At 33.9% G+C, this 24,165-nt stretch overlaps 2 protein-coding genes across 3 annotated transcripts; one reads left to right on the top strand and one right to left on the bottom strand.

Moving 5' to 3' along the window:
- Positions 1 to 5,224: 5,224 nt before the first annotated feature.
- LOC110668730 (probable serine/threonine-protein kinase PBL8) lies at positions 5,225 to 10,276 on the bottom strand. Its single transcript, XM_058144224.1, has 6 exons — positions 9,690 to 10,276; positions 9,137 to 9,492; positions 8,919 to 9,054; positions 7,192 to 7,328; positions 6,970 to 7,093; positions 5,225 to 5,920 (listed from the first exon to the last, which is right to left on the bottom strand). Exons 1-6 carry the CDS (start codon positions 9,739 to 9,741, stop codon positions 5,427 to 5,429), a joined length of 1,299 nt encoding a protein of 432 aa, XP_058000207.1. The 5' UTR covers positions 9,742 to 10,276; the 3' UTR covers positions 5,225 to 5,426.
- Positions 10,277 to 12,106: 1,830 nt separating this feature from the next.
- Positions 12,107 to 24,165, top strand: LOC110668685 (50S ribosomal protein L17, chloroplastic-like). 2 transcript variants are annotated; one of them, XM_058144227.1, is made up of 3 exons: positions 12,107 to 12,411; positions 12,511 to 12,920; positions 13,120 to 13,233. In XM_058144227.1, exons 1-2 carry the CDS (start codon positions 12,231 to 12,233, stop codon positions 12,918 to 12,920), a joined length of 591 nt encoding a protein of 196 aa, XP_058000210.1. In that variant the 5' UTR covers positions 12,107 to 12,230; the 3' UTR covers positions 13,120 to 13,233. The 2 variants fall into 2 exon arrangements, with proteins under 2 accessions (XP_058000210.1, XP_058000209.1); XM_058144226.1 differs by lacking the exon at positions 13,120 to 13,233 and adding an exon at positions 23,712 to 24,165 and having other exon boundaries at positions 12,108 to 12,411.

Raw genomic sequence — 24,165 nt, forward strand, 5'->3', positions numbered from 1 at the left:
TGAAATTTTCAACCGTTGACTTTGACGTAAGACCGTTTTAAATTCGCATTTGAAAAAAATTTTAAAACACGACGCATCCATAGATATCATATAAATTTCATTATAATCGAGGGTATTTATTATATATATGATAATTATATTTATAATTTTTTTCACATATTTTTTTTTCGATTAAATATTGTAATTGTAATTAATATGTGTGAAGATGGGTAACTAATTAATCTCAAAGACATGAGACTCAGCATATTAATTAAAAGATCGATTTTTTTACTGTATTCACTCAGAACATATATAAAGATCTACAAGAAAAGATTGCACAGCTTGATATGCGGGGTGAAAATGAAAATACTTTTTTTCATGCTACACAATAATATATTATTATTTTATATATTTATATATCTAAATATTATAATTTTAGCAAAATAAAAAAAAAAATTTTCTACGGGAAACCTTTCCTTTGACTTCAAACTCGTATGAGGTGAGGATCGGAGGAGCGATCTAAAACCGTTGTCTTTCTAGATGTGAACTCTATTAATTAATTGTAACTAACAACTAAAAAAAGTAACGGACAAGAACAAAACCAGAATTCCATGCACGCAAATAAATTCCCATTTTCAGCTTTTTTTATGAGAGGCAGATGAGATTTCTCTTGTAACAAATTATATTAATGTGTGATAGAGAATTGGGATAAAATTTTGCTAATGGTGTTCACATAAGCAGCCTCCAATTTTTCCACATAAAATTAATGTGGTGGAAATCCTCGTCGACAAAAGCATATATTTTAGCTGTGACATTATGTGGATTCATTACAATGTCGTATTTGCAGCTAATACGTACATCAGCAAGTAGACCTGGCCGGTTCTAGTTTGAACTGGTCCACAATTGTGGATTTTGATTCATTTTAAATGGTGAATTTGAGCCGGAATCATGTTGAGAATACTTGTCTCATGTTAAAAGAATATAAAATTAAATGACATATATAAATAATTAGGTTATACTATTAAAATCGGCTAGTCATTTTGACATGTAAATTAATTAAATAACTTATATAAATTTTGATCTATAAAGTAACTTAATAATTCATATAAGTCTAAAATAAAATGATCTAAAATGTAATTTGATCAATACCCTCTTTAAATTTATCAAATTATAACTCCCCAAATTTTAATTTTAAGGTTGATTTCAATTAAATCCAGCCTGGTTCAAATCTAATAGCCAAATTAAAAATATATATATATATTATTTTTTAAATAAAAAAATTATAATTGACCTAAAATCAAACCGGATAGTTTCAATTCAATTTTGATCTAGTTTATTTATAATTTCAGTAAAAACAAATTTAATTGATTTTGATTTGATTTCAGTCTAATTCTGATTGTAAACCAACCATGGCCGGTTAATCAACAAGCATTAAATTCATAATTATTTTTCAGGTGGAAATTATTCCATCTAGATTAAATACAAAAGCCAGAGATCACCTCAATTGAACCCCATTTTCCAACGAATAGAACATAATTGAATTTAATATAATGAAATAAAAAAAAAATATAATATATTTGTTATTCTAATTTTATATTCGGTTATAAAAATAAAATTAATAGAACGAAATAGAGTGATAATTCAGTGCCCAAAACCTGAAAAGAGTTGTGTTACTGTTTAATTTGGAGTCGGATTTGAAAAATAAAATCATATTAATTACCAAATTGTATGTTTTAGACCGTGCTTTTGAGTTGGATGCTCTAGAGAGTGCTATGCCCAATGGCTTATGCTACACTTGCCTCTTCAGAAATGGTGCACGTTGCACTCCCCTACCCGTAACCAGTCAATGGCACCTTTCACTTCTGTTTTCTAACATTTAGATCATTCCATAGTTGTGGTTACAACTGAATGACGGTGATGATGATGGTGATAGTGTTAGTTAAAGGGGGTAAAACCACAAGTTGGTAGAGGTGGTTGCGAGGGTTAAGGCCTTGTTTGGTTGATGTAATTTGATTAGAGAACTTTAAATTTTTATGAAGTGTGAAAATTTATTTGTTTGTGATGTAAATCAAAGAAGGAATGAACAAAGAAAGAGGAGAGATATCAAAGAATATAAGAATTTAGGGAAGAAAGGAAAGAACAGAGAGAAGAATTCAGATTTCATTCATATCATTCACATTGAATTACAGAGCATGTTTTTATTCATACAAATCAATCCACCAATCAATATTAGACACTTATCAATACTTTCCAAGAAGTAATTTATTTACCTATCATTCACATTGAATTACAGAGCATGTTTTTATATATTGATTTTTACAGACACCTTGTCCCGTTGCCATCTTTATGAATTCTTTAAAAGTGATTACCGATTTATTTGAATCCTTTCAAGTTTTTTTTTTTTTTCAATTTTTTACAAATGATTCTTATTAGGCTTAAACTCAAAATTTCACAATTTTGAAGATAATTCTAATATTACCGATCGTCACTTAATTGCTATTTATTAAAATATTAAAGTGTAATGACAAAAAAAAATGATAAACAAATTATTTTTTATAAAATAAATAGAATTTAAATAATAAAAATACAAAATCACATAATATTATCTCTTAAATTTTTATATGTAATAAGCATTATATTAATAAAACAATAATGATTATATTATATTATAAGATTTATTTTTCAACAAAACAAAGTAATTTTTACATTATAAGTTTAAATTAAGTTTTATGAAAAGGTATAGCCTTATTATATTCAGCAAAGCGTATCCAATAAACTTTTCTAAGTGAGGAACAAAAATGATGACATGAAGAAATTTTTGAATTAGATATATTTGGCACTTACATGATAACTAGGTCATTAATTTCTAAAATATAGAAAAATAAATGTTAAATTATATTATTAAAATAAAATAATGAATAATTAACGCAATACATGAATAAAATAATGGGTTAATTTCAATTTAAATTATTTTTATCACTTTTAATTGGGTTAGGGTGGAACATAGATTTTTCCATAAAAAAGGAATAAATTTATGGCTTGAAACTCAATTACATTATTGTATTTATTAGAGAGTTCAATTTAATTTATTTTTAATGTTTTATTTAATTTAATTTAAAAATTTTAATTTGAGTTTAATTTAGTCTAAAAAATTAAGAAAATTAAGAAATTAAACTTCTTGATTTTTTTTTAAATCATGAAATTTAGCTCTTAAATTTTAATTTTTGAACTATATTGAGTTTAAATTGAAATTTTTATATTAATTTAAATAAAAAATAAAAAAAATAAGTTAAATTAAACTTTACTAATAAATATAGTGACTAAATTAAACATTTCGCCATAAATTTATCATCTTCAGACATCAATAGCAATTAATCCTATAATAAATGGGTTGCTTGCAAATGTTTTCATTTGTATATTAAATATTTTTTATCATTTGCTTTAGACTTTTTCATGAATGTTTAAAAATCTTATTTATATAAAAAATTTTAAATTTCTGTTAAAAAAGAAAATATTAAAATATAAAATAATATTATTTTCTTTACGTGCCAAATTATTGGATTAATTTCACTATAAAGTCAAAGTTGTCAACTAATTTAGTCAAATAAAATGCTTTAAGTCTAATTAGAGATTATTGAATAATCAAGGTTTAATTTGATATTTATTCCAATAAAAATAATATAATAATAATAATAATGCAAGAAAGCGCTCTTATAGGTGTGAGGTGTAGGCCATTATAATATATATATATATATATATATATATATATATATATATATATATAACATTAATTTAACATTATAATTAAATAATGAAAAAATTTTTAAAAATAATTTTAATAAGAAATATTTTTAATAAATAAGTTATTTTCGGATAAACAAGCAGGAGCCTAAGTGAAAGTGTGAAATGGAGTCCCATCTAGCTATCCTTCTGCATAGCTTAGCACATCGCCTACAGAGACAGTTGCCAAACCTTTCTCTTCTCTTTCCAGGAAAATTGCAGAAGCTATGGAAAATGTTAGGACACCTATGGCAAGTTTTCCATGCATGCATCGAATGTTTTGTCTCCTAATCAGATTGGAAATTATAGAATTGAATAATTAATATTGCATTTTTATTTTTTTCTAAAACAATTTTTGGGAGAGGCTCAAAACAAGTTTACAAGTACGGGTACTAATTGCATAATGGGGATAATCCTCCCATTTCACTCACATCACAATTATGATACAGACTAATCACTGATCTTAGTGACATAATTAGTATGTTAAGCAGTATGAAATTTTGTTGTTAATCAAACAATTTGGCAAGCAGAAAGATTGAATCAAATCACTTCATTGCTTCTTGTCACCATGCTATTCATGAAAATTTAAAACAAATGAATAGAACACATGCAGAAGAAGAAATTTAGAAGAATATACCGTAAACGTCTTTAAGGCAAAACAATCCTCTAATTTCCCAGAAAAGAATGAAAGATCCTTCAATCTACTCACCATCAAACACTCCCAGGAAAGACTTGTATCGAGAATATGTTAAAACTCCAAAGAACTCTGATCCTTTCTTGGGTACATTAAGCACAGACATGAGCACATTAGACACCAAAATCAGTCATCTCTAGCGTCATTTTCAATTTTCTTCTTCCTCCCCTTTTCCCCCCTCATTTCTTAAGTTCCATTTTCAACCAATTCTACCAAGAGCAAGACAAAACCTTATTATCCTGCAATCTATATTTTTTTATAACTCATATGAAAGCAAATGAAATATTATCTTGTGTTGGCTGGAAAAGATTTTTGTTGGATGAATATAGAGTTGTTGGTACTGGGCCAGTTCTGTGTTTCCTGAAAGCCTCAACAGGAAATTCAAAGGCCACCAACGGCTGAAGGTGCCATGTGACCGAAGAAGTGGTTTCACTGAAACCAAGACAAGCATAGGTTTGCATCATGCTTCAAGAATCAAGAATTAGGCATAAAAGGTCTAATTCTAAACCCAATAATCAAGAACCAGCAACCCACAAGGCAAAGATTCATGGTTGTTAAATGGGATTGCGGCAAGGAAATTGGAAAGACTGGCTAGATCAGGAAGGATTCTTAAATTTGCAACATGAATATTTTCACCTACATCCATTACTGTTAGTACTGAGTAGCAGATAGAATGTAGGCCATTTCTTGGACAAGAAAAACTGTTTCTATATCTCCTTTTGTCCTTTCCCTTTTTGGACAAGAAAAACTAGTTTCATTTGGCAATTTCCATTGATAAAGAAAAACTTCACTAGAACAGTAATTCACGCACAAAGTCAGACAGCATCAGTTAACAGCCGGGAGGGGATCAAGATGACAGAATGTACAGGAAATACCAAGAAGCAAATCCACTCATGCTTTAACAATCAGGTTTGTCATTCCCAAAGACAGTTGGTGGAGAAAAAGTGCACCAAGTACGTAGTGGTGACATTGCTCATCTAACCCTACATGCAGCAGGACCACCTGGGGAGCAATTAGGATTAGGTGACCGACAACTTGAACCAGGACCAACATTGTTGGAAAATCTACGATGCATTCGATAATCAGAGACATTCCCCATTGTAAATGCACCGGCACCACCTGCTAGGGTTGGGGTCGATAAGACTTCAGTAGAGCCATCGTTATTGCACTGTAGAGGTTCCAAAGTTTCAACTACATCACTCATCAAGGGTCTTGCCTTGGGATTCAGGCTCAAACAATAATATGCCAAACTGCAGGCTTTCTGTGCTGCCCTTACAGAGTACTGGTTCTCCAATCTAGGGTCAATTATTTGCAGCAATTTTCTCTTATCATTCAATTTTGGACGGGCCCAATCTACTAAGCTTTGCTCCTTGCTAGGCCTTGTCTTGTCAACAGACTTCCTTCCTGTTAATAGCTCTAGAAGAACAACTCCAAAGCTGTACACATCACTTCTTGCAGTCAAGTGACCTGCAAATCATATAAATCTCATTCAGGACAGTAACCTTACACGTGCATGCACATATACAGACAACAAATGGAACCATGCAGTATATTAGATATGAAAATTAGACCTATAAATAATTAGAGAAATAATTGTATCTTCATTAATGAAACCATAAAAGAGACAAAAAGCAGATCACACGAGAAATTATTTCACAACTTCAAATAGCAGAGCAAGAAAGCATCTGCTAATAGGGCAAGTTCACATCACTTTCCAGCATTAAGAAGGCAGTAGAGTTGGGAATTGCAATACCTTCAAAGATTCCATACATCATTGGTTCCCACCAAGAATAGGAGTACATTGGCTTTTCCTCCAAACATTATGTGGTAAACAAATACTAGTTCTCCCCTTTGTCCATTAGTGAATAAACCAAAGTCTGAAAATCTTTGTTATCCTTACCTAACCCAAAATAAGATTTCCTTTCAAAATCATTGTTATAATATTATCCTCTGCATTTATTGCTATTATTGGCATCATTATCAAGTATTTTGAGTGTGCAACAATCATTTTGCAGAACCAAGCATCAAGAATAATTGTTGCATGTTTGATGACTGATTGTGTTTTGTATTTCAATCTTTCATTCTAATTCATTGTCTGCAGAGCCAAGCCTCATTATTAGGGATTTTTGAGCTTGCACCAAATATTTTGCAGGGCTAAGCATTGAGAATTGTCATTAGACTTAGCCATATTACATTGTTATGTGTTTGGCAATTGATTATGTTTCTTTCATTTTAGCTTAATGTTCAAATTTCCCACGGCTTTTCAGCGAAAGAAGAAAGGAACTGCTGGCTTTTCAACCAGCACTGATATCAAACAAAACCCAACAGGAGTCCCAAATCCTTATCATGTTGCTGTCAAGTAACTTGTAGAACTAATGCCATTTCCCCATATATATGTGGAACGCATCCAAATAAAATCCAATTAGTTAAGCCTTCAATGAAAAGATATTTTTATCTTCTTATAAAACCATAGAATGAGGCTAAGTCAAGCGTTTCAAAGATAGCGGAAGACTTACCAGTCATCACATATTCAGGGGCAGCATAACCATAAGTACCCATCACTCGAGTTGACACATGAGTCTCATCACCTTGTGGCCCAGCTTTTGCAAGCCCAAAATCAGATAGCTTGGCAGTATAATCCTGTGAATACATAGGGAATTAGTGTCAGTAAAGGAAAGTCCAACAAAAACTCACAATAAAAATTCTCACATAATGGAATTATAAGAAACATTACATACAGAGTCCAATAATATATTAGATGTTTTGAAGTCCCGATATATAACTGGCCTTTCAGCATTGTGAAGAAAGGCAAGCCCTTTGGCAGCTCCAAGAGCAATCATCATTCTTGTGGCCCAAGGCAATGGAACAGTTGCTTCTGAAAGCCTCATGAATGTCCATATCAATTCAAGTTAACAAAAACATTAACATTATAGATATTATGTATGATATTAAACACTTAGATAACATTGTCACCAGAATTAAAAAATAAATTTTGATTGGCACGAGTGTTCAATTCACCTTCATTGTGACAAATGATTTTCAACATGTAATTCATCTTCTACCTACGAGATAGCTTAGTAAGTAGGCATGGGTGATTCACACAAAAATTTTTTCCTGGTAAAACCAAGTGATGATTTTGAATATAGAATTCAGTCACATGCAATGATTGACAATATAATCATTAGAAAAGGATAATAAAAAGGTAATCCATTTTTACCACACAGATGAACAGTGACAAGGAAACTGATGAGTGACAAAAGAGGTCCTTAACAAAGGTTCAATCAATGCTTGTGCTTACATGTCTAATTAATGCTTTTGAATTTGGTGAATCTAAAATGGCTCTCTTTTTATTATTTATTTTGTCACTCAATTTTAGCTTTTTGGCCTTAGCATCAATTTGTGTTTCAGTTATATATGAATTAGACTAACGTCTTGGTTCACTCAACACTAATCAATATTTTTGAAAGGCAAGAAATGAGAATGCTTTCATGTGCAGGTCAACCTCTTCATTAATTGCAATGACAAGTAGCACTCTTTTTTGTTTTTAAGCAATTCCATTACATAAGTATGTTCAGAGAGATAGTTATATAGTATAGTAAAAAAATAAGAATTACATCTCCCACAGATCGATTGCTGACAAAGAAATCTGTGAAGGGGAGAAAAGAAACAAATGCATGAAAGATAGCAAAAGAACCAACATTAATACAAAAAACACACAGAAGGGATAGGGCTCATGAAAAGAACTAACACTAGCCAGTAAAATGGAATCAGAACTAGCTTCTTCTTCCCTTTTTTTTTTTTGGTTTATAGTGGTTTATTATGATTTATATCCTAGTCGTGAAACAAATTTAAGCACATGAGAGTTTGCAATAGAAGGAAACTAAAATTTTTTTAGACAACATAAATTAAAAATAAAAAATTGTGAGGGTACTGTAAATAACACTTGTAGTAATATTAGCACTGCACAAAAAGGTACAAAGCCACATCATGTATTTGGCATACAGATAAAATAAAAAAAATAAAAAAAAGTGCTCATCTTTCTGCAATTAAAAAACATTATGGTGAGCGAAGCAAGATGTCTTATTCATTACAAAAGGAGACAAAATCTTGGACAGGTGTTATCATTGCATGAAGTTTGGCTCACAATTATTCCACATCATGTCAAAGAAATGAAGTAAATGCAAAAGACACATTTTTCAGCAGTAAGAAGCCTGTACTTTGATCTAGCGAGGAAATCAGGGAAGTTCTGTATTACATTTTGTTATATACCTCAAATAAATGCATAGCGAGGAAATCAGGGAAGTTCCATATTACATTTTGTTATATACCTCAAATAAATGCATATTTTTATCCAAAATTAGGAGAGGGGGAGGGAGAGCAGCATTAAAGAACAGTAATTGATAATAATAAAATAAAATGAAAGATGAGCAAATATTAAGAGGGGTGAAAGGCAAAAAATGCCTACTTCGAAAGAGGTGATTCTCAAGACTTCCTCGGAACATGAACTCATAAACAAGTAATCTATGATCATCCTCGCAACAGTATCCAATCAACTTCACAAGATTAGGATGCCTAAGCTGCCCCAAAAAGTTGACTTCCGTCTGAAGTAGTACCCAGATTCATAAGTCAGAAGGAGAGAGTATTATTGAACAAAGACTAAACGCTAAAAAAGAAAGTACATACAAGCCATTCGCGGTGGCCCTGAAGACCCTCCCTGTTGAGAACCTTGACAGCAACTGGCAGAGATTTGAGGCCAACTCTGACATTCTCATCAATGTAGCCTTTATACACTGTCCCAAATCCACCTTCGCCAAGGATGTAATCCGAGCGGAAGCTCTTAGTTATAGTTTCCAGTTCATATAAACTGAAGGCAATAACATGGGTATAAAGGACAGCATTCTTCCTGGAATCCTCAAAGTTTCGAGGGGTAGAAGAAGGATCATTCAGATCTGATACAGGCTGACTGTGCTTCTTCTCAGAGGGACCATTTTTAACACCCACAGAAGAGGAAGATAACATATGGTGTAGCTGCTGTTGAACTGTCCACCCAAGAGGAAGAAAAAAATCCACACCCATAAATCCAAAAACTTTTCTAAATCCAAATCAAACCCATAATTCAACTCAAAACCTTTCGAAAAATCCACATCACAAAATTCAAAATAAGGCATGAAATTTTTCACAAGCGAGTCAGTTTGAGGCACATAAATTGGGGGGAAAGCCCCAGATCTGAACAGACCTTGAGCATTGGAGACAACAGCAGATTCCTCTCTAGTGCCGCAGTTGCCCATGATGTTGGTTGATGTGAAAGTGACTGAACGTTAAACCTGATGGAAGCAGTGGAAAGACTATAACGGGCAGTGACTCCGGTAGCAGTAGCAGTAGCAGTAGCAGTAGCAGTTGATGTTGTTGTTGTTGTACTAGTATGGCTGTCCTGCTGGCAGCCAGACACATTCTTTTAGGTGCTTTTATCGTGCCCTCTTCAAGTTCAAACCCCCTCCCCTCCCCCCAGCCCAGCCCCTCTCCTTGCTCTAATTTTTTTTCTCTCTCACACTCGCCAACATCGTACCCTATCTTCTAAAATAGTAAAATTATTATTATCCTTTGCCATCAGTGTATACAGATATATAAATATATAGTATCTAATATTACAGTAGGCTTATTCCTATCCAAAAAAGTTTCTATTTTTCTTGCCCTTTCTATCTGGCTGTCGCAGTCTTTCTTGGAATCAGAGTGGACAGTGGAAGAGCGTTGTGTGTGAATCTCCTCCACCCCCATTTGCTGTTTCAAAGGTTGGTAGGACCCTGGATCCTTCTTTTCTTTCCTCTCTATTCACAGTTGGGTAACTAACTCTTGGTCACTTTCAATGCCTCATCCTCTTCTCCAACTCTTCTATGCTCTGCACATATTACCCACTAGCTCGTATGCATCTGCACTTAAACTCGTTCTTTTTTGTAACTGTTGCTGAAAAAATATATATTTAAATATATACTAATTAAAGGTTTAAAATTAAATTTATTATATTTTAATTATAAAACTTTAAATAACTATATATATATTTTTTAAAAATTTCTTTTTAATATTACCTAAAATAATGTTTTTCATAAAATAATTTTAACTTTTAAATTACAATCTTAAACAAAACCTAACTTTACTTTTTATCCTAACATATTCTAAGGCTTTGTTTGAAAGCGTAACATTTAATATTTTAATTATAATTAAAATATTATATTTTTTTATTTATAATAATTAATAACATAATATTTATATTAATATTTTGTGAAAAGTAATCTCTTAATTTTTAGAAATTAAATTAAAAAGTAATACTATTATATTTTATGTTTAAATAGTTATTTTTATTGAATATTTTTATTTTAAATTATTATATAAATAATTAATTATTAATAATTAATATTTAATAATTAATCACTAGTAAAATAACTGCCACTTAATAAAATAGATAATAATTATTAAAATAGTTAATATGGATAAACAATTAATTAGAATATGCAATGAAAGAAAATTTTAAGCCAAATTAAGGTATGTTGATTTTTTTAAGAATGTATGTTAACTTTTTATACTTTGTTATTATATTAATTGCTATACTATGTTATTATATTAATTGCACTCATTCCAAGTTATAATTCTATTAATTTTCTTTATTTATGTTATTATATTAATTTCCTTTTTCTGGCAATATTAATTATATTAATTTTATTTCTATTTATGTATATTTTCTTCATATATGTTAATTTTCTTTTTTTAATCATAGTACTTATGTTAATTAAGGGTTTTGTCAATTTTTAAATATTTTGAAAATAAAATTATTGATTTTTTTAAATTTATGATTCAAATCAGATTGGACCCTTAATTCTAATCAGGGAGAGAAAGAACCAAAATCAAATGAGATGGGTGGCTTCGAGCCGGTTCATACTATAGAATCGTAAAACAATTTTAGCTTCACCATGTTTGAAATGATTTTTTTTTTTTTATAAAATTCAACTTAATTATATTAAAAATTTTAATTCAAATAATTTTGTAAAAATATATTTTGTTTGAATGATACAATTCATTTAAATTTTATTGTTTAAAATAATTACATATTTATCTTTATATTTTGTCTTTATTTATAAATAAATATATATAATTTAAATAAAGTGAAATGCTTTAGGTATTTAATAAAAAATTTATTAAATAAATTGAATTTTTATAAAATTATGCTATTTTTATGTGAATTCATCATCTAAAAATGTATTTTTTTTTAGTAATAATAATAATAATAATAATTTTATGAGAATTGTGGCTTTAAAACTAAAGCATGTGAAAATAAATAAAATCATTATATTTTTATAAAATATAATGAAATGTCAATAATATCCCTGAATTTGCAAACAAATATATGTCTATAAAAAGTATTCACAGAAAATAATTTGGGATTTTAAGTTGCACAAACTAAACAAAATTATTTTATTAAAAAATTAATATAAATTAAATTAAATATTCATCTGTTAAATTTTTTTTAATTTTTTATTCTGAAAATTTTGAAGGGAAAAGGGCTATATGAAGAATATTCTGATGGGCAGGCTGGCAATTGCCATAAACTGCTGGGCTACAAAAGGCAGCCCAAATTGACGGAGGGAAGCAAGCAAAAGCAATTGCTCTCTGCTTCTACTTATGTTCTTCAATCTTATCTATCGATTCATCCGACCCTCCACAGCCTACTATGTACAACTTTTGATAATACTGGTAGCAGAAGCATTGGAAGCAAAAATGATGGAGCATGGCTTCTCTAATATCCGCACTCCCTTCTTCTTCTTCTTCTTCTTCAGTCATAGCTGCTGTGCGATTTCCACCGCCACGTTCCAGTGCTCTCAGCCTCTCCCGCCACCAACAGCCCCTCCTTCTCCGCACTTTCACGGGCCTTTCTCCTCTAAACCCTCTCCTCTCCATTGGTTTCTCTGGTGATTTTTCCATTTCCCTCTTATTAAATTCCTTTTTTTTTTTGTGGATTTCCATTTTGTCTTCTCCGCTCTTCATTATTGGATTGTCCCTATGAGTAGACTGTACCAGTTATGAAAATGGGTTCCCTTCTGTTGATAATGGGTATCGATTTTTCGCAATGAGACATGGAAGACGAGTTCCAAAACTCAATCGGCCTCCAGACCAGCGCCGGGCACTTCTCAGAGGCGTCACTACTCAGCTCCTTAAACATGGGCGGATCAAAACCACTAGCGCTCGTGCGAGCGCCATGAGAAATTATGTTGACAAAATGATTACTTTGGCTACGGATGGTTCTCTCCACAAGAGGAGACAGGCGCTGGGCTTCATCTATCAAAAGCAAATCGTCCATGCATTGTTCGCGGAGATCCCAGATAGGTACGGCGATAGAAATGGTGGATATACCAGAATTATCAGAACTCTGCCAAGGCAAGGGGACAATGCACCCATGGCACATATTGAACTTGTTTAGGTATTTGCTTTTCCTAATTACTTGTCTGTAGTTTCAACTGTCTTTGTGAATTTTTTTACCATTTTTGAGATAGAGACTTGAACTTTGAATAGATGTATTTTGATTTTACTACTTTATGAGCTCCTTCTTTGCTTATGCTGTGCCTTGATGCCACTGAATTATGTTGTTTCAAACTTGCATTTGCCTTTTGGATGTGAAGTGGTAGTCTGATGCATTGGTGGGCTGCAGCAGCTGTGATGAGCACTCCTAGGATGCCAAGAAACACAACATCTAAATATTGGAACCAAGATCTTTAATCATACAAACAAGGCAGAATTTCATATTGAAAACCCAAGTGTCAATACACAAATAGTAACAAGCTAAAGCATATTGATCATCAAAATAAGACTAGCAAGGGGTTCATGCTGCTAGAATCCAAGTTCTTTCAAGAAACATGGAAGAAACATAGAACTAACTCAAGCTCCAGCAATGGAGTTCTCTCCCTAATGCTCACACTTAAACTAGAAAAAATGAAGGCTGCCATACAATCTGAATATCTTGGGTTATATATAGCATCTCTAAAACCCTAAAAGTGTGCCAAAACCCTAAAAGTGTGCCAACATGGCTAAAAAGACAAAAATGCAAGGCTCATCCATTAGATGGGGCGTCTCCATAGGGGGGGACCATTTGGGACCATTTGCTTTATGGTAGCCCTTTATGTAGTGGGGACCATAAGGTGGCAGCAACACTTTAGGTGGTAGCAGCCTTTTTTTAATGTAGTGGGGACCAATAAAAGGTGTCAGCACATGGCAAATCCAAATAAGCATAAGAAGCTCCTCCAATCCACTTGGCCGAATGGTCTTGTGCCAAGTCATGCTGATGTGGCGAAGTCACGCTGATGTGGCACCACTTGTCAAGTCTCCCATGCCAACTTGTGTGAGAACGATCCACCTAGATTCCAACAATATGCAAGAAAGTCCAACATGGCAATTTTGATCCCCCTTGTGCTCACAATGCTCCAACACCAATGCTTGCAGCTCTCTAGCTTTGGCTCTGGTGATGGGTCCTCTAAATAATGGCATAGGCACTGGTGCTTCTTCATCATCCCCTCCTTCTTTGAAAGAATTCGTCCTCGAATTTGGTCCTGCATCAATGCAAGGGGAAAGATCAGTAATGTTAAAAGAATTGCTAACACCATACTCACCAGGTAAATCAATCTTGTATGCATTGTTGTTGATCCTTTCTAGCACTTTGAATGGACCATCACACCTTGGCTGTAATTTTGACCTTCTTAGGTTTGGAAACCGCTCTTTCCTTAAATGCACCCAAACAAAGTCACCTGGTTCAAACACAAGAGGCTTTCGGCCTTTATTAGCATGAGTAGCATATTGTGCATTTTTCTTTTCAATTTGTAACCTAGCTTGCTCATGCAATTACCTAACCAAATCGCTTTCTTTTACCATCAAGACTATTAATATGATCAACAGTAAAGGCAACAAGTCCAATGGTGTCAATGGATTAAATCCATACACAATCAAATGGTGAAAATCCGGTAAAAGAATGCACTACTCATATAAGCAAACTCAACAAAAGGAATGCAATCTTCCCAAGATTTCAAGTTTTGTTTAACCATCACACGTAATAAAGTAGTTAAGTTTCTATTCACTACTGCTTGTCCATCACCTGGGATGACAAGTAGTTGAGAACAACAATTTAGTACCTAACTTACCCCACAACACCCTCCAAAAGTGACTTAGGAACTTAACATCTCTATCACTCACTATAGTCCTAGGTATACCATGTAACCTGACTATCTCCTTAAAGAACAAATTGGCTATGTATGTGGCATCATCTGTTTTGTGACACGGTATGAAGTGTGCCATCTTAGAAAATCTATCAACAACCACAAATATAGAATCATGACCTCTCCTAGATCTAGGCAAACCCAAAATAAAGTCCATAGAAATATCAGTCCAAGGTTCCTTAGGAACAGGCAAGGGTGTGTAAAGACCATTTGGCATTACTCTAGACTTTGCTTTCCTACATTCAACACACCTAGAACACATTCGATCAACATCTTTCCTCATATGTGGCCAAAAGAAGTGTTCTTGCAATATGTTTAAAGTCTTAGCAACACCAAAATGTCCCATCAAACCACAACTATGTGACTCCAAAACAAGCAAGTCCCGCATAGAGCATTTAGGCACACACAATTTATTCTCCTTAAACAAGTATCCATCATGCCTATAAAATTTCTGAAATGCACTTTTCTCACAAGCAGCATATACATTACAAAAATCAGCATCATCAACATACAATTCTTTCATGAACTCAAAACCAAGCAATTTAGCATCTAAGTGTAGACAAAAGTGCATGTCTCCTAGAAAGTGCATCAGCTACAACATTCTCTTTTCCTTGCTTGTATTTAATCACATATGGAAATGACTCTAAAAATTCAATCCATTTAGCATGCCTTCTACTCAACTTATTTTGACTCTTAATATGCTTCAATGATTCATGATCCGAATGTATGACAAACTCTTTAGGCCACAAATAATGTTGCCAAGTTTCCAAGGCCCTAACTAATGCATACATCTCCTTATCATAAGTAGAGTAATTCAAGGCAGCTCCATGCAATTTCTCTCTAAAATATGCTATTGGTTGTTTCTCTTGCATGAGAACCGCACCAATTCCTACACCACTTGCGTCACATTCAATTTCAAAAGTCTTATCAAAATTTGGCAAACTCAACAAGGGTGCAGAACACAATCTATCTTTAAGTTCAGAAAATGCATGTTCATGTTTCTTTTTCCACTCAAATGCAACATTCTTTTTCACCAATTCATTCAAAGGAGCAGCAATTGTACTAAAATTAGGCACAAATCGCCTATAGAAACTAGCCAATCCATGAAAACTCCTAACCTCAGACACATTCTTAGGAATTGGCTAATCTCTAATGGCTTTGATTTTCTCTTCATCAACCTGTACACCTTTACTACTTACAACAAAACCAAGAAAAACAACCTTATCAAAGCAAAATGAACACTTTTTCGCATTCGCATACAATTTCTCATTTCTCAACACATCAAAAACAAGTCTCAAGTGATGCAAATGCTCGTCTATTTTACTGCTGTAAATCAAAATGTCATCAAATACACAACAACAAATTTTCCAATGAAATTCCTCAACACATGATTCATCAAACGCATAAAAGTGCTAGGAGCATTTGTGAGCCCAAATGGCATCACCATCCATTCATACAACCCATATTTAGTTTTGAAAGCAGTTTTCCACTCATCACCAATTTTCATTCTTATTTGGTGGTAACCACTTTTCAAATCTATCTTAGAAAACACACTTGCACCATGCAACTCATCAAGCATATCATCAAGGCGAGGGATCGGGTGTCTATACTTTACAGTGATTTTATTGATGGCTCTGCAATCCACACACATGCGATAACTCCCATCCTTCTTTGGCACTAGCAACACAGGTACAGCACATGGGCTCATGCTCTCACTAACATAGCCCATAAGCTCCTCCACTTGCCTTTGTAACTCCTTTGTTTCTTTAGGATTTGTTCTGTATGCTGGTCTATTCGGTATTTGTGCTCCAAGTACCAAGTCAATCTGGTGCTCAATCCCTCTGATAGGTGGCAATCTGGTGGCAACTCATTGGGAAGACATCTTCATATTCTGTATAAGAGACAAAGCATCACTAGGCAAATGTGAATCAAGGTCAAGAACACATAAATTAACCTCCTTGTACATAAGTATACAAAGAGGTCTTCCTGAATGTAAAGCATCTCTAACTTATATTTCATTCACATACAAACTCATTATCTTCTCTCAACTATCCTTTTGCCTCGAGCTTTCGTTTTTATCTTTTGATCTCATTTTCTTTTCTTTTATTTCTCTTTTTCTCTCTTTTCTTCTCTCTTCTCTTTCTTTTCACTCTCATCCAAATTTCACCTCTCTAAGTTTTTCTCTCCAAGTTTCTTTCTTTTCTTCAATGGATCTAAGAATCCTTATTTGATCTTCATGCACTTGAGCTGGTGTCATAGGAAGCAATGAGTATGTTCGACCTTCCTTAGTGACCGTGTACTGTTCTTCCTACCATCATGCACAACACTTCTATCATACTGCCATGGACGGCCCAACAAAAGATGCGTAGCAACCATAGGTACAACATCACAAAGTACCTCATCATTATACTTGCCAATGGTGAATGGCACCACCACCTGTTTTGTAACCCTCAACTTCCCACAATCATTTAACTATTGCAAGCCATATGGTTTTGGATGTGTAGTAGTAGGCAAACCCAACTTGTCCACCAAGAGTGAACTAGCCACATTACAACAGCTCCCACCATCTACAATCAGACTACACAACTTGTCATTCACCAAGCACCTAGTATGGAAGATGTTCTCCCTTTGCATTTCATCACCAAACTCCATACTCACTTGTGCACTAAGTGTGCGCATGGTGACAAGGATATTGCCATCCATAGGTGGCTGATCTCCCTCATCGTAGCAATCATCCTCATGCTCATCAACATTATCAGATTCTTCCTCCCTTTCCTCTTCACTTTCTAACTCTCCATTTTCCCTAACAACCATCACTCTTTTATTTGGACATTGTGAGGCATAATGTCCATTTCCCAAACACTTAAAACACTTCAATTCTCTAGTCCTAGTAGGAACTCCCTTGTTCTTCTCCTCTACTTTCTCCTTTCCTTTCCATTCTTCTTTCTTGAATTTGGGAACTTCTTTCTCCACCCTTAAAGGAGCAGACCAATTTGACTTCCAATTACTCCTAGGAGCCGAATGGTTGGCTGGTGCATATCTAGCCACATTTTTCCTTTTTAGTTGCTTCTCCACTTTAAGTGCCATTTGTAGCATATCCTCCACCTCCACACAAGGTTGCAGCTCCACAATATTAGCAATTTCAGGATTTAACCCATTTAAAAAGCGAACCATTGTAGCTTCCCGATCCTCCTCAACATCAGCTCTAATCAACGCTATCTCCATGGCCTTGTAGTATTCTTCGACACTTTTAGTACCTTGAGTGAGTTTTTGTAACCTTTGAAGCGACTCTGTGGTAGTAAGGTGGCACAAACCTGTTTCTCAAGATTCCCTTCATTTCGTCCCATGTCTCCACGGTTCGTTGCCCATTTCTCCTCCTCCTACTCAACAACTGATCCCACCATACAATTGCATACTCTTTGAATTCTACAGCTGCTAACTTCACTTTCTTTTCTTCAGAATAATGGTGGCACTCAAAAATCAACTCCACCTGTCTCTCCCACTCCAAATAAACTTCTGGATTATCCTGCCCATGAAAAGGTGGAATTTGCATTTTTATACTAGCTAAATTCCCATCAACTCTCTCCTCATTCCCATCTCTATCCCAATGATCACCGAACCTAAAATTTCTGCCACCCCTTCTTCCCCTAGGCCCTCTACCCCTAGGTGGTCTATGCCCTCTTCCACCATAATGGTAGTTGCCATAGTCATAAGCTTCATCATACTCATCATCATTCCATTTAGCTTATTCATACCCTTCATTCCTATGTTCTGCCCGAAATCTACCTTCATTTCTATTCTGATTTCCCACATTTGCTTCCCCATCATTCCTCCTATTTCTATCTTCTCTGTCCCTTCTCATCTCTTCCATAAATCTGGTCATCTCATTTCTCATTCCCCTCAATACATCCAATTCATCTCTGAAGTCATTCATTTGCAAATTCATCCTTTCAAATCTTTGTGCTACGGATTCTTTAAAAATTCGATCATCAGGAAACTCCCTTTTTTCTTCATTACCTCCACTACTACCACCTGTCTCTTGGAATTGAGACATGATTTGGCTGCAAGAAAACGAAGTTAGTAGAAATGGCTCACCCTCTCAAGTGTTTAGCTCAAGTGTTTTCGCACAAATTTCAGGCTCTTACCCTCTTTTGGCACTCACACACTCTTGCCTTTTACCACTCAACAGTTTGCTTCCCTTGTTCCTTTGGGAACTAAAATTCACGAACAAGCACAAATACTTGCTAATTTTATAAAAAAAACAATCAACAAACGAAACTGGAAGAAACGAAATAGCAATAACCAGAAAGTGTGACACTAGAGCCAAAGAAATGGAAGACACCAAAAGTAGAAGCAAATGTGAACTAAATGGTATGATTTTTGAAAACTGTGTGAGAGACAACCCAATAGAATGATATCAAGCTCAAACTTTCAATTTCATAGCCAACTTTGCACAAATACCAGCAGTTCACTCAATTAACCAAAAATATGCAACAATTTTGGTTCACCACACAAACGATTATATTTTGATCTGAAATTTGGTAGACATAGGCATCCCAATACCGACTAACTCTTGGTAAAATTTCAGAGTTTCGGATGAGTTTACTAGGTGAACGAAATTTGACTAGGTCTGCAAAATTTTGGTTTGGTAGGCAAATAATGTCACAAAACCACGAAAATTGACACAAAAGCTCTTGAGATGGAGTATAATCAGCCGCAAAATTTCGGAGCTTTCAGGTTGGTTTGGTGCGTTAACTCAATTTGATCAGTTTGCCGCAAATTTTGGTTCGATAGGCAACAAGGGAATTTTCACATCAAATATGGCATGTGATGTGTCTAGTAATACCCAAAGTTGTTGGTAGATTATCAGGCTCAAATTTTATGTTTAACTCCACAATTCACAATTTCATCACTTATGTCAGCTTGTCAATTTTTTTTTTCAGCACAACACAACTCAGCTTACAATCCAATCTCCTTTTCTTTTTTTTTTTTTTTTTTTTTTTTTTTTTTAAAGATGCAAAGGATAAAATTGCGTAATCAAATCGATACCACTCAAGTATTTTGGCAATCCAAATCAAGCTCTACCCACTAGCACACAGGCACATCCCAAGCATTAATTACCCAATTTAACATACTCAGACTTGATATCATATAACTCAAGAGGCAAATAGCTAGTGTCAAAGATAGGTTTCAGCTTGATTAACTCTAATCCTACAGACAAACTCAAAGAAAACAAGATGAACAAGAGATTTAATCTAAGATTAAGCAAAATCCTACACTAAAATTAAGACTACCAATTTTCAGCCAGCAAGAGTTCAAACAAAAAAAAAGAAGAAAAATCAGTACCCTAAAATGCAGATTTGATTTGGCTACAAAGAACAAGGTACTAGATGATGAAACTAATAGATATCTAAAGGTTCTACAATGGCTGACTATTATAGTTAACCAAACAGAAAAGAAAAAGAAGTTTTAATGGATAAATACCTTGTTAGATGCCAAGGCTCTGATACCAAAATGATGAGCACTCCTAGGATGCCAAGAAACACAACATCTAAATATTGGAACCAAGATCTTTAATCATCCAAACAAGGCAGAATTTCAGATTGAAAACCCAAGTGTCAATACACAAATAGTAACAAGCTAAAGCATATTGATCATCAAAATAAGACTAGCAAGGGGTTCATGCTGCTAGAATCCAAGTTCTTTCAAGAAACATGGAAGAAACATAGAACTAACTCAAGCTCCAGCAATGGAGTTCTCTCCCTAATGCTCACACTTAAACTAGAAAAAATGAAGGCTGCCATACAATCTGAATATCTTGGGTTATATATAGCATCTCTAAAACCCTAAAAGTGTGCCAACATGGCTAAAAAGACAAAAATGCAAGGCTCATCCATCAGATGGGGCGTCTCCATAGGGGGGGGACCATTTGGGACCACTTGCTTTATGGCAGCCCTTTATGTAGTGGGGACCATAAGGTGGCAGCAACACTTTAGGTGGTAGCAACCTTTTTTTAATGTAGTGGGGACCAATAAAAGGTGTCAGCACATGGCAAATCCAAATAAGCATAAGAAGCTCCTCCAATCCACTTGGCCGAATGGTCTTGTGGCGAAGTCACGCTGATGTGGCGAAGTCACGCTGATGTGGCACCACTTGTCAAGTCTCCCATGCCAACTTGTGTGAGAACGATCCACCTAGATTCCAACAATATGCAAGAAAGTCCAACATGACAATTTTGATCCCCCTTGTGCTCACAATGCTCCAACACCAATGCTTGCAGCTCTCTAGCTTTGGCTCTGGTGATGGGTCCTCTAAATAATGGCATAGGCACTGGTGCTTCTTCATCAAGCTGATATGTTACTTGTTTGACTACTTCCGCATTACCTATACCAACATTCTCCGATGGCTGGATATATTGCCATCTCACTGCATTTCTGTTCTGTGTGCTAGGCCATCTCTTTCTTGAGTGCAAATAGTCTTTTCTTCTCTCAATTATATGCTTATTTCTCCAAGCATTTCTAACAATTTCTATATGTGAAAATATCAGTCAATAAATGGAACTATATTTATTTTACTGTTTTGATTTAGTTCTAGTTATTAACTAAGAATCGTACTGGAAGTATACTGAATATGTATTAAACTAAAGTCAAATTGAAAATTATTATTATATATATGACTTAATATTATCTTTTTATTACTTTACTTTTTAAAATAATTTTAGTTAAAAACTATATAATTAAGAAATTGCTAAAAATTATATCATATATGTGTATTAACAACTAATTTAAAGTTTGAATGATAATTCATATATGATTTTCCATGAAAGCAATTACATGAAATTGTTTCGGTAATCGAAATTTGAATCAAATTGAAATGTCAAGAACTAAACCGAACCAAAATTGAAACATTAAAGAATAAAATTTCCTAAATCAAAATTGTAAGTATCAAGAATTGAACCAAACCAGAATTGAAACATCAAAGAATCAAATTAAATTTGTAATGAGAATTTAATTTAATTCTAATTCCAATACCCTTTTGATACCCTTTATGACCATGGACATGGCTTCTTTACAGTGCCAGAGGATGACAATGAGCATTTAATTTCCTCTAGGACATTTTATGCTGAGAAAATTCCATTTAGCATATCACTCACTAGTACCATGTAACCACCATCTAAATCTTCTAAACAGCTTTCATGAAAAAGACAAAATGTTTTTGATATAAAAGTTAATCTAAAGACAATAAAATGGACTATGTCTTACTGTACAAAGCTGCTAGCTTGCAAGAGAAATACTACTGAACCCTACTTCTGAGAATCAAACTCTGGAGGGTCACCACAAAATTCGCTTCCACTAAGTGCCTTTTAGTCTTCTGGATTATTAATTTTTTTTAATTACTTAATTTGATTTGCTGGGGTATCTCGGCCACCACTAGGTTCAATTAATTTGAGCTTTCTTGTGATTTCCTCCTCTTCAGCACATTGAATGCTTTTCTAATTTCAAACGCCCTGCTTTCTTCTTTTTCAGTAAGTTGAATCTTAATTCAGTGGCACCTCTCAACTACTTTTGAGAACCATTGATTATTTTAGGCTTCTCTATACCGCTTTTCAATGCTGTATGATGCTGCCACCTAGCCTTCTTTCCTTGGGCTTTCTCTAATAAGGGGCAGCTTTATGTTCAACTTATTTTCAAAAATCATGCTTTACCACAATTAATCTTCTCATTAATGCTCTCCTGAAATAATTGTAAGTTGGGCGGCTCTTGATTGTGTATATACCATGTAGGTGCTGCCTACTATCAACTCTTAGTACATATCATTTTGCATCTTTCATTTCAAAATGTGATGAGCATTTGCATGGTTGTGACTTGTGAGTGATATGTGTTGATTGATTGCAAACTGCATATAAACCATTACCTCAAATTGCAGCAGCTTTCATTTGCTTAGTAATTTCTTACTCTTAGAACATTATTGGTTTTGTGATCCTTTGAAGGATGCTAGATGGATTTTTTTTTTTTTGGATGCAAATTGCAGTTTCTTTTTCTCTTCTGGTTCAAAGTAATAAGAATTGTGTTCTGTATTATTCGGGAAAACAAGGATTATCATTATTGACTGTCATCATGGTTACTTTCTTCTATATAGATTGTGTTGAGACATTACTATGATAATAATTAAGCTTTCAACATCCTTGCCTTTTTATTCCCATTTTGCGTGTAAAAGTTATCCTTTTTTTTTGTCATTTGCCTGACAAACTTGTGCTTATTATGATGTTTTCTTCTATTGTGTTTTACTGTGTTTCAAGACATGCTTATTTAGTGTTCTATAGGTCAATGACATGTTACTAAGAGCTAAATGATTAGTAGAATTTTATAGAACTTGCATATCTTCTTAATCTCAAACAATCTTGATGGTTTTCAGTCTCTATCAAAGCCATATTGCTCCTATCTTCTCATGATCTATGTCCTGTGACTCGCTTTTACTTTCTATAGTTTACTATTACACAATGAGTTTGGTGCCACGTGTTGGTTTTTTCAACTCACACTTCTAATTCAGATTTTTTGCTGCATATGCTTTGCATTTTGCTAATCTTTCTATTCATGTCTCTATATGGTATATATTGTCCATCACTCCATTGTTCAATTTAAGGAAGTAGTTCCTTAGATATTTGATACCTCAGAGTCAGAGTCCTCTTTCTCCTTGCTTTGCGTGGACTTTTTATCAAACCCGCAAATAGCTGTCTTTTGCTTACTGAAATATCTAGTGGCTTTCGTGTCTTCTTGCTTTCAAGAATCAATCTCTTTCATTCTCATTTTCAAGAGTTGAAACATTCAAATCTTCTTTCTCTAACAACTAGTGCAAGTTGTATTCATATTGAATACGGAACACACACACACACACACACACTATTTTGCTTCTAGTTCTTGAGGGGCTATGTGACTACTTTAAAAAAATTCTGTGGATGATGTGCAAGGACTTTTAAGACGTGTTTGTTGATTGTTTTCATCTTTTAGTTGCAAAAGGCTTTCTGCACATGGGAAAACAAATGGGTCGGTCCACCACATCAATGCTTTACAGATTTACTGCTTCCCAATTCATTATATAGTCAAAAGTAGAACTGTAGAGTCAAAAAAAGACTGGTCTGATATTTTATGTATGAATGTAATGTTATATTTCCACCTTTATCATTTCTCTAATGCATCTACATTTCCAAGGTCGGCTGCTTCTGTTTCTTGTTTGACTCTTGAAAATTGAACTTTTTTGGATGTGTTATTGGAAGTTTGACACATTTTGTAATATGGGTGTATAGGATTGAAAAGAAAGATTCCTTCTTTTAGGTGTGCGTAAACTCGGTTTAACGTCTACGAGGAATAGAGGAAAGGTGAATCTAATTTTTATGCTTTCTGTGCTGTCTTCTCAAGTACAACTAATAATTTCTCATACTATAAAATAATTTTCTTTTCTTTA

Source organism: Hevea brasiliensis, chromosome 3, assembly GCF_030052815.1.
Source record: "Hevea brasiliensis isolate MT/VB/25A 57/8 chromosome 3, ASM3005281v1, whole genome shotgun sequence".
Lineage (NCBI taxonomy): Eukaryota > Viridiplantae > Streptophyta > Magnoliopsida > Malpighiales > Euphorbiaceae > Hevea > Hevea brasiliensis.

Bases quoted from the DNA above. Each gene is read 5' to 3' on its own strand.
- LOC110668730 (XM_058144224.1), bottom strand. From the start codon at position 9,741: ATGGGCAACTGCGGCACTAGAGAGGAATCTGCTGTTGTCTCCAATGCT. The intron at 9,493-9,689 runs GTCTGTTCAGAT...TTGGGTGGACAG, and splicing joins TGTTGTCTCCAATGCTCAAG to TTCAACAGCAGCTACACCAT. The intron at 7,094-7,191 runs GTATGTAATGTT...ATGTATTCACAG, and splicing joins CTAATATATTATTGGACTCT to GATTATACTGCCAAGCTATC.
- LOC110668685 (XM_058144227.1), top strand. From the start codon at position 12,231: ATGGCTTCTCTAATATCCGCACTCCCTTCTTCTTCTTCTTCTTCTTCA. The intron at 12,412-12,510 runs GTGATTTTTCCA...CCCTATGAGTAG, and splicing joins CCTCTCCATTGGTTTCTCTG to ACTGTACCAGTTATGAAAAT.